Source organism: Anneissia japonica, unplaced genomic scaffold, assembly GCF_011630105.1.
Source record: "Anneissia japonica isolate Jap-2015-1 unplaced genomic scaffold, ASM1163010v1 scaffold275_len1219475_cov178, whole genome shotgun sequence".
Classification (NCBI taxonomy): domain Eukaryota; kingdom Metazoa; phylum Echinodermata; class Crinoidea; order Comatulida; family Comatulidae; genus Anneissia; species Anneissia japonica.
In genome coordinates this window covers 822414-832491 of record NW_022752912.1, presented here as the reverse complement: position 1 = coordinate 832491, position 10078 = coordinate 822414, and the positions used below count along the sequence as shown (strand labels likewise).

Sequence of the window (10078 nt, the reverse complement as noted above, 5' to 3'; positions counted from 1 at the left end):
CTGAAAATATATCAGTTATTGGCAGCCATTGACTAGAAAATCTAGTTGGCATATTACATCTCATGATAATCTTAGATTATATTATATTTAACAATCCTGTATTATATTACATTATATTATGTTGTAAATACATATTAATTAGAAAAATTAGCGATTATTTTGAAATATTCAAACTAATTTAACCATTTAAAATAGAATCCTGTATACTTTGTGCAATTTTTTTTTCTTTTTTTTTAATATATATATACTAATCATTTCTTTCTTTTTCTCCTCCCTCCAATTAGGCTGAGCTACTTATAGTAATATTAATATTAGATTATTATTATTAATTTTTTTTCCTACGAATTTAGTCTTTAATTCTTATTTTCCTTTCTTTCTTTCTTTTCTTTTCTTTTCTTTCTTTTTCTTTCTTGTCTTTCTTTTCTTTCCTTAGCTTCTTTTTATTTCTTTCCTTGTCTTTCTTTTTATTTGTCATCAATTACATTTTCTTTCATTATCTTTCTGTTGTTTCCATACATTGTACTTTCTTTTCTTTCTATTCTTTCCTTTCTTTCTTACATTTTGTTTCTTTTCTTTCTTTATTCTTTTGTTGTCTTCTCTTTCCTTTTATGTTCTTTTCTTTCCTTTCATTTTCTTTCTCTTTTTGTTTCTTTTCTTTCTCATTTTCTTTCATTTATTTATTTTTTTTGCTTTCTCTTCATATCTTTCCTTTTTTCCCTTTCTTTCCTTTCCTTTTATTTCATTTCTTTTATTCTTTCTTTTCATTTTTCTTTTCTTTTCTTTCGTATTCTTATCTTTCCTTTCGTTTTCTTTCTTTCTTAGTTTTATTTCCTTTCTTTTCTTTCTTTCCTTTACCTTCTTTTCTTTCTTTCTTTGACTTTCTTTTCTTTCCTTCTTTCTTTTTCTTTTCATTTCTGTGGTGTTAGTAACTTTTCATTTTCTCGTTCATTTTTTTTTTTTTTCTCTTATACACATCTTCTTTTCTTTTTTTTCTTCGTATTCTTATCTTTACTTTCGTTTTCTTTCTTCCCTTTACCTTCTTTTCTGTCTTTCTCTGACATTCTTTCTTTCTTTCTTTCTTTTTCTTTTCATTTCAATGGTGTTAGTACCTTAATACCTTAGTACCTTTGCCTTAATTCTCTTATTTCATATTCCTTCATATCCTTCACAAGCAACTCAAAAGCCCAACTTGGAGAGAAGAAAAATAAAAAAAGCTATAGCTAGACATATCTATTATGTCTATTGAAACTTACTTTTAGAAAACAGTCTCTGATGAATTGACAAATTGACTGTGGCTCTCTCAATAATTGATGTGGTTTTTCTACCACGTTTACTTACTTTTGTCCAATGAAATGTAAGCTTTTTACATGGATTTGAGTTTTCACGTCTTATTACATGAGCGATCCAGTTTACTTGTTGTTGGCTGTAAAAGTCTTGTATAGAAATGGTCTTTACAATTGAGAAAAGTTTCTTGTTGTTTATTTTAAATGACCAGTCGGCATCGTCGTCAGGTTCTTCCTCCACTCGTTCTTCTTCCTCGATATTGGGCACACGGCATGCTACTACTGGAGACCTTTGTCTTTCGAACCTGTTAACTATTATAGACCTTAGAAAGTAGCTATAGAGTTGAGCTTGTTAAGTTCACTTTGGAGTGGTCTCCATGAGTGACACCCGTAGGTCAGTCTTGATCTAACGAGGCTGTTGAGGAAGGTTGACAGTGCAATGCTCTTGTTGCATAGCATCTTGCGGTGCTTTGCAAAGGATGCTCAAGCACTGCTGATCCTATGATCCATAACCCAATTCCCAATATGTATATCATCGTAGGTGTTCCATACACCAAGGTATTTAAATATCTTAGAGTTGATGATCCATATGTCGTTTACTTTGATTAGATGACTAGGGTATGGACCGTATCTTTCCAACGACCAGTTCCAAACCATGGTTTCCGTTTTGTTAACGTTCATGGTAAGACCGAATTCTGTAAGAACTTCGAATAGGATGTTTACTATAGACTGAAGCCCATCTTTTGTCCAACTATGTATGCCAATATCGTCTGCATACCCACCTTCAGAATCATCAAATGTGCCATTCATTGGCTGTCGTCTACGTTGTTCTCTGTTGGTGGCTTCATTCGGAATTCGATATGTTATAGATAGAGTATCTGTTCCAGCTTCTTTTCAGCGCTGTTTGAAGATTCTTAGTGTGTAGTCTATATACAGATTAAAGAGCATGGGCCCCTCGTTTTCCCCCCTGTCTAACTCCAAGTGGCAATAGATTTCACCGTTTCCCCAAATCTAAAGCAGTCAATATTTGTTTTATTGTATATACCTCATACAAAGATTCTACAAGGCTTACAAAAGTACTTACTTCCTAGCCTAGCCTAAACGCTTTGCTCATTTCCTTAATTTTAACAGCACCCATCGTCTTGCAATATTTGTTGAATAGACAAGGCTGATTTAATTTCTCTTTTGGTGCTTTTGCTATCGGTTTTATGAAGAAGTAATGCTAGACTAGGCTAGTCCTATTTAACTTAGTTACATAGCGGTCGCAGTCCCCTTTACCATCAGCGCGATGTTAAGTGAGCCTAGAGTTTGCACATGCGACAAGGCATAAAAGATGCCTAGAATCTATGTATGAAGTGTTGTTGTGCTGAACAATGATGTGGAAAATAATGGCTGGTATAAGTATACAGCCAGAAATACAACCAGAGCTTTCAGGCAACACTAGTATTTCATCAGTGGCAATATTATATTTAACCTAGTTACATTTGTTGTTACATAATACAACTATGATTTACCTTTTCCAGATGAGAGCCCACTGCTTCCAAAGCATCACTGACAACCTTCTCCACTCTGTTAGAGGATGATTGTGGCAGAAGTAACTCTCTGTTAGCTACAGGTTTCACAAGGAGACTTGATCCATGCGATGGTAGAATCAAAAAATACCCTGTAGGGGATGGTGCCCTTCCTCCATGACTGCTGTCTTGCTCAGCTGAGGTTGTATTGTGGCAAGCCAGCAAAACCATGTCCTGAAATCCATAATTGCACTATTAGAATGTTTTGTTCATCAACTGAAAATATTAGCAGTTCCAGAGAGGGGAAAAAGGGGGTGCTCCCTCCCACGTCCACTCCTGGCAGTAGCAAAAGAATCTCAAACCAAATGAAAAATCATTTAGATAAGGCTATTAACCAATTGAAGTACTCTAGCAGCATCAGCAGACACTAAACATAGTTAGATAAGCAAGCTTTAATCTTCACCAAATAGTGAATGGAACAAACGTTAAAAATTGTTGTTTTACATTGAAAATGGGAAAAAAAACATCATAGCATGATGTATACATACATAGAGGTTAGTTCAGTGCAATAAAATAGATTTCAAAAATTTTGACATTCCAGGATGTTTTGGCCATTATCTCTGAAACAGGATTTGCGACGAGTGACTGGTTTGGCTTGTCTTCACCACATATAGGCACATCATGACTATATATGGGCACATTATGACCATATATAGGCACATTGTGACTATATATGGGAACATCACGACCATTTATAGGCACATCATGACTACATATGGGAACATCATGACCATATATAGGCACATTATGACTATATATGGGCACATCATGACCATTTATAGGCACATTATGACTATATATGGGTACATCATGACCATTTATAGGCACATCATGACTATATATGGGCACATCGTGACCATTTATAGGCACATTATGACTATATATGGTCACATCATGACCATATATAGGCACATCATGACTATATATGGGCACATCATGACAATTTATAGGCACATCATGACTACATATGGGCACATCATGACCATATATAGGCACACCATGACTATATATGGGAACATCATGACCATATATAGGCACACCATGACTATATATGGGAACATCATGACCATCTATAGGCACATCATGACTATATATGGGAACATCATGACCATCTATAGGCACATCATGACTATATATGGGCACATCATGACCATATATAGGCACATAATGACTATATATGGGCATATTTTTTTTTCAAGGAAAATTTGATAGTGTGGACAAAGCTTTAGCATTTTGTTTTCACCTTTTCATGGAGATGCTGACAAAGAGCAGAGAAATGCTGTTGATTGCTGTCCAACTCTTCCCAGTCTAATTTCCAACACAATGTAGGATGCAGCACAAAAGGCGTCCCAAACACCTGAAACCACACACATTTTCAATCAAATAAAAAAATAACCAAATATGATAATAACATTACTCAAAATATTGTTTGAATATTTGCATGGCAAAGTAACTATACATTAAATGCTTGCAGTACACTATGTAAATAGTTCTTAAATGGACTGTTGTTTTTGTTGAGAATCAGGTTTTCCACCAATCAGCAGCAAGCCTCACTATCTCAATAATAATAATAATAATAATAACAATAATGATAATAATAATAATAATAATATTAATAATAATAGTAATAATAATAATAATAAAAATAATAATAATAATAATAATAATAATAATAATAATTCAAATCAAGTCTTCTATTTCGGAATCAAGATTGTCTATATTTACAGTACATAATAATATAATGAAAAAGGGAAAAAAATGGAAAACCTATCCCAATTATAATAATAATAAATAACAATAACAATTATAATAATTCAAATCTTTTATTTCCGAAATAAAGATTGTCCATATTTGAGTACATAAATGTAATAATAAAGGATGAAAAATGGAAAACCTACCCCAATAATAATAATAATAACAATAATTCAAATCTTTTTGAATCAAGATTGTCCATATTACAGTACATAAATAATAAATAATAGAATAAATAAATAATAAATCATAATAAATAATAGAATTGTTAACAAGGCTGGCAGAGTGATTGGAGCCGATGTGAAACCCTTAGAAGATATCTTTAAAAATGTTATACGTAAGAAATTTAATTTAATTATGCAAGACTGAGTCATCCTATCCATTATACTCAGACATTATCGTAAATAGATCGGGAAGGGTTAGACAATAAACAACACAAAATATCCACAAACCGTTTCAGACATTCAGCATTGTACATTGCTTGTAATTTATTTAATCAAAACTTAAGAAGATGACTACACAAACTCCAATTTTTATTCACTAGAGAATTTTTAATTGATATATATCACATTTATAAACGATTCTATGTTATGTACAAAAATATCTCAGAATTTATTTTTTAACAATAATCCTGTATATAATGAAAAAGGATGACAAATGGAGCAACAATTCAAAAACCTTCCTCAACTAAATAGCTTTAAAAACTATCATATAGGTCTAGGCATCAATAATTTAAATACTGTATTACTAATAATAATCATTTAATAATCAAATAAAATTAATGAAATGTTTATGATTATCAAAATATTTACTGTATTAACTTTAAACAATGGCTTACAATAGATTCACAGAGTCCATTGGCTTTGATCAACTTAATGGCAGCTAGATGTATGACAGCTACAGAGGCAATTTGTTGTTTGCTGCCAATGGAGAATGATTTGCAACTGATCTCGGACAGCAGATTCTAAAAAGAACACAGAATCAGCCAGATATTGAAAGTAGCAAATATAAAGAGTACAATAGCATATAAAAAGAATCCAAAATGTATACATGGAAAGTAAAATAATTACAAAGCATGATGATCTAAGGTAGGATACATAATAGCAAAAAAAAAAAAATAAATAGTATCCAAAATATATAATACTGTAGTAGGTGTACATTAAACAACTCAATTTCATGTTGCCTTGTTGTGACTATGACAATAAAGTTTATCTTATCTTACTGTATCTATTTTATATTGTTACAAAAATATACAATACAAATATGAATCACAAGAGGGCATTAATTATAATTAACAATAAGACATTACACCTTATTCACAAAACATTTAAAGCAAAACAAGACAGAAAGATTATAACTATATAGTGGATGCTCTATATACTTAGCCTTACAAAAGAAGATGCAGCTGATGGGAGTAGTGATGGACTCAGGATTTGTTCTCGTAGGTCACACTTCAATGTCATTGTACTACCATTTGGGCCTTGGGAAGAAAAAGGATGTTTTTTCTTTTTATCTATAAACAAATTAATTAACTTTATTTATTTATTTTTGTTTGACTGGATGTATAATTATCTATACTACTACAGTGCTGCTCTCCCAAATGGTACAGTTTTCTTAACAACAAAGTTAATAAAACGTTATTGATACAGTGCACTGTTCAATTTGAGACCTAATTCCGAGACTCCTCTAAGTTGAGACAAATTTTTAATGCAGTAAATAATAATATTTAATCTTTTAACATAAAGATAACCATCTAAATGGAGACCCAACCAAACATTGGTAAATGTAAGTATCATAAAATAATCAACAATTAAAAGGAAAGAAGACAAATTGTATATAAATAAAGAATAGATTGATATAATATCGTTACAATAAACAATAGTTATCATCATTATTACTCTCACCATCATGTAATGACAGGTGAAGATGCTCTCTGTCTGTTCCACAATCATACAGCCAGTGTTTGAAGTATTCTCCAATGCTCAATGTATCTGAAGGTTGAAGTTCGAAAATGTTAAGTCATCCACAATAGGTTTTCATACACCTATTAACATGTAGAGTCCAAGTCCATAGAAGAAATAAAGTTGTCTGTGTACTCATGTACCCATGTATCTACTTTGTAAATAATGCAGCACTAACCGTTTGGCAGGAGTGTTGTTTGCAAGATGTCAATCATACCCAACTCTTCACTGGATCCTGTGCTTGCGGGACTTTCAGTCTCATCCAACGGCACTCCAGATGCGGTATTATACAAGGTTACCAATTGAATTTTCTGATATCAGAAAAGTAAACACTCTGAATAGATTCAAATTAAAGTTTAGTAAACAATAACAAAAAATCAATTATTACATTAAATTATTCAATCACAAGCAAGTTACTAACTTCCAGAGAGAGAGAGACAGTACATTTTCCCTGATTTATAGACTTTAACACTATGATTGAATTGATTACAGTACCACCAAGTTTAAATGTCTTTGGAAAGGAAATAAAAGAAACAGTATTACAGCAGAAACACTCCTTTGGGACACTTTTTCGCCAAAGGAAAATATCTATTACCCCTATTCAGGAGACACCCCTATTAACGTGTCATATATTTTTATCCCAACAGTGTCACCTTAATAGGGTTTCTACATATTCATGTATTATTGTTAAGTGAGGCAAACAATTTTGCTCTCAAATTTTCAACTGTAAACTAATTTAAATTAATTATTAACTTTATTAACTTAACAAAGTTGGTTCATATTTTAAGTAACTGTGTGACTGTATTTTTGATAGTGTTACTCTATCATTATTAATATTATTACCTCTATTATTGTTTTTATTATGCTATTACATTACTATTATATTGTCATTATTATTTTTATTGCTATAGTATCATTATTGTTATTGATATTGCTATTGTTGTTAATAATAAATTGACATATTCACTTACTCTTATGACTTCCAATTCTATACTCTGGGCAGCGGCCTCTATTTTGCGAGCAATTGCATCAGCATGCTGACATGACAAAACAGTAACTTCAAGTTGTGTACTAAATCCACTCATCTTAAAGACAGACAAGAAATCTTTTATTAAATTTCAGATGGAAAGCTATGTTCTAAACATTGTTTTTATTTTAAATCTTCTGTAGAAAAGAAAACACACATTCTACTTATCTATTTTTTATCCACCTATATGCTAAAAACAACTAAATACATAAACACCTGGGTCCTCTATATATAAAAGACATTATCAGACCTGTCAAGTCTCATGCATCTCACAGGAGTCTCACTCATTTAACTTCGACCTCACACCCTCACGCGAGGTCTATATATTTTCACGAATTTCCAGAATTGCTTAAAATTATATATTTTAAATGTGCTATTTCCTCAAAACAAGCATTCAAAATGTACAAACACGACCCTCAGTGCTAACGATCCCATACCGGTCGTCACAGTGTTTGACGCCACCTCAGCAGAAACTGAAAAAAACTAAATGGGATATTAAAGTGGCACTTTGTACAATTTAAAGTGTTACAGCTTTTACAGTTATAATAATAAGAATCTCAACTAATTTCAAATTCACTCTACCTGCCTAATATGAGACTGCCGATTAAACTGCAGAATAGCATCTTTTAACGCCTGACCAAAAGAAGTTGTGCTTTGCCCTTCTTGCATATCAGCTTTCAGAGTTTTTAACTCCCACAATGCATTGTAAATATGTTGGAAGTTGCCTCTCACATTTTGTAAGGGAAGAAGACACTACATAAAATAACATATGTATATTATTTTATTGATTTAAATGTATAATGCAGAAGCATGTGGTGTAGCACAAGCACATTGTAACATGTGGTGAAAAAAGTATATATAATATTTATTTTGTTAATTTAATTTCATTATTATTTAAATAAATATATCTGAATCTGAAAAAAAAAAAACCACTGAAAAAATGCATTGTATATAGATTATTTATAAATATAATTAAAAGATGGTAGGCCTACCTCTGAGTATCGATGAAGGGCTGATATACCAAAGTAAGGTATCCTTGGAGGTCCAGCTAAACTGCAAACAAGTGCAAAAAACTGCTCTAAACAAGACTGTATGTTACTGCATACTTCATCATTAAAAGGTGATGCAAAGTCAACCAATAGCACATGAGCTGTATAGGGTATATAAAATCCAAAGCAAGACTATTACTTGGAGGAATCTAGGTTAATTAGATATTGAATTCCAGGGATCTTTCATTCATTCCATTATCATTCACATTGTATTATATAAAATAAATATTTAAAAAAAAACATTACAACAAACACTCACAGCATTGGCAAGTATTTTAACGTCTTGTACTCATCGTTAATATTATTAATATAAAAATATGAAATGCTTTAGCCTAGGCCCCACCAAACCTAGCGTTCACAGCCCAGTATAGAGAATAGAGAGAGGACCCTAGCAAGGCCGGCCTTGCTAGAGAGAGGGGTAGGCCTAGGCTAGTAGGGCTAGGACCAGGTTGGGACCATTTCAACGGAGAAATACTAGAGTTGCGTTGCCGAAATTCTAGGTCTGAAATTGAATTTGCTTTATGTTAACATTCTACACTGCTACATATTTTCATTACCCGGTTGTCTGCAAAATAAGGTTCTCTTGTTTGTTTTATTCGCCTGCATCGTAATTGATCGTAACTACTGGTGTATTTGTGGTGACGGAGAGAGAGGCGGAGATCGAGAGCCAGCCTTAAGTATTCATAGTCTCCAGGAACAGTCGTTATTTAAAGAACAGGGTCACAGCAGATACTGTACACTGAATCTGAGACTATAGAAGCAGGGGTGGCGCCAGGACCTGCCCGACGGAGGGGCTAAAGGCCCGACGGGGGGGGGGGGCTAGTGGAGCGAATCGAGTCTCACTGAATCGAGTCTCACTTGGCTGGGGCCAGGGGGCCGCCTAGGGCCCCGGTGGGGGTCCAGGGGCGAAGCCCCCTGGAAGCCACGGATATTTGATGAATTATGGCGAATTTTTATTACTTATTTGATAGGCATCGAGTTACTATAATATGACTTCATGTAGGCTATACTTTCTAATGTTGACATCAGCTTCCAAAACCAAAACATTTTGAATAAAGCAAGAAACAAAGAGTATGCAATGTAACCATCTAATTTATTTTCAAATCCTCATTCTTGAAAGTGAAAATTCTATATTTTGGAAATTTTGCATGAAATCTGTCAACCACGTTGTCATAGTCGCGGTTGCTTCACCTATCACGATGTATTCCAACCATCATGAGGCTATCTAAATGAGCATTTGTCATAACAGAACGCAAGTTATTTTTAATTAGTCTCATTGAATTATTATTATTATTATTATTATTATTATTATTATTATTATTATTATTATTATTATTATTGTGGATGTTGTGATGTAAAGTTAACACAAACGATATGGTGGCTAAACGAATATTACATGTAAATATTTTTTTTATTTGTTTGTTCCCCGACAAAC

At 32.7% G+C, this 10078-nt stretch overlaps 1 protein-coding gene across 1 annotated transcript in view; it reads right to left on the bottom strand.

The window, feature by feature from the left end:
• LOC117122430 (meiosis 1 arrest protein-like) overlaps positions 1 to 10078 on the bottom strand; it is a 13932-nt gene that overhangs the window by 2099 nt on the left and 1755 nt on the right. The window contains exons 2-10 of the mRNA XM_033268002.1: positions 8587 to 8775; positions 8177 to 8347; positions 7539 to 7652; positions 6746 to 6878; positions 6511 to 6597; positions 5998 to 6086; positions 5445 to 5570; positions 4098 to 4211; positions 2798 to 3028 (exon numbers count right to left, since the gene is read on the bottom strand). Coding sequence (XP_033123893.1) covers positions 2798 to 3028; positions 4098 to 4211; positions 5445 to 5570; positions 5998 to 6086; positions 6511 to 6597; positions 6746 to 6878; positions 7539 to 7652; positions 8177 to 8347; positions 8587 to 8775 — 1254 coding nt within the window. The remainder of the gene's footprint in view (positions 1 to 2797; positions 3029 to 4097; positions 4212 to 5444; positions 5571 to 5997; positions 6087 to 6510; positions 6598 to 6745; positions 6879 to 7538; positions 7653 to 8176; positions 8348 to 8586; positions 8776 to 10078) is intronic.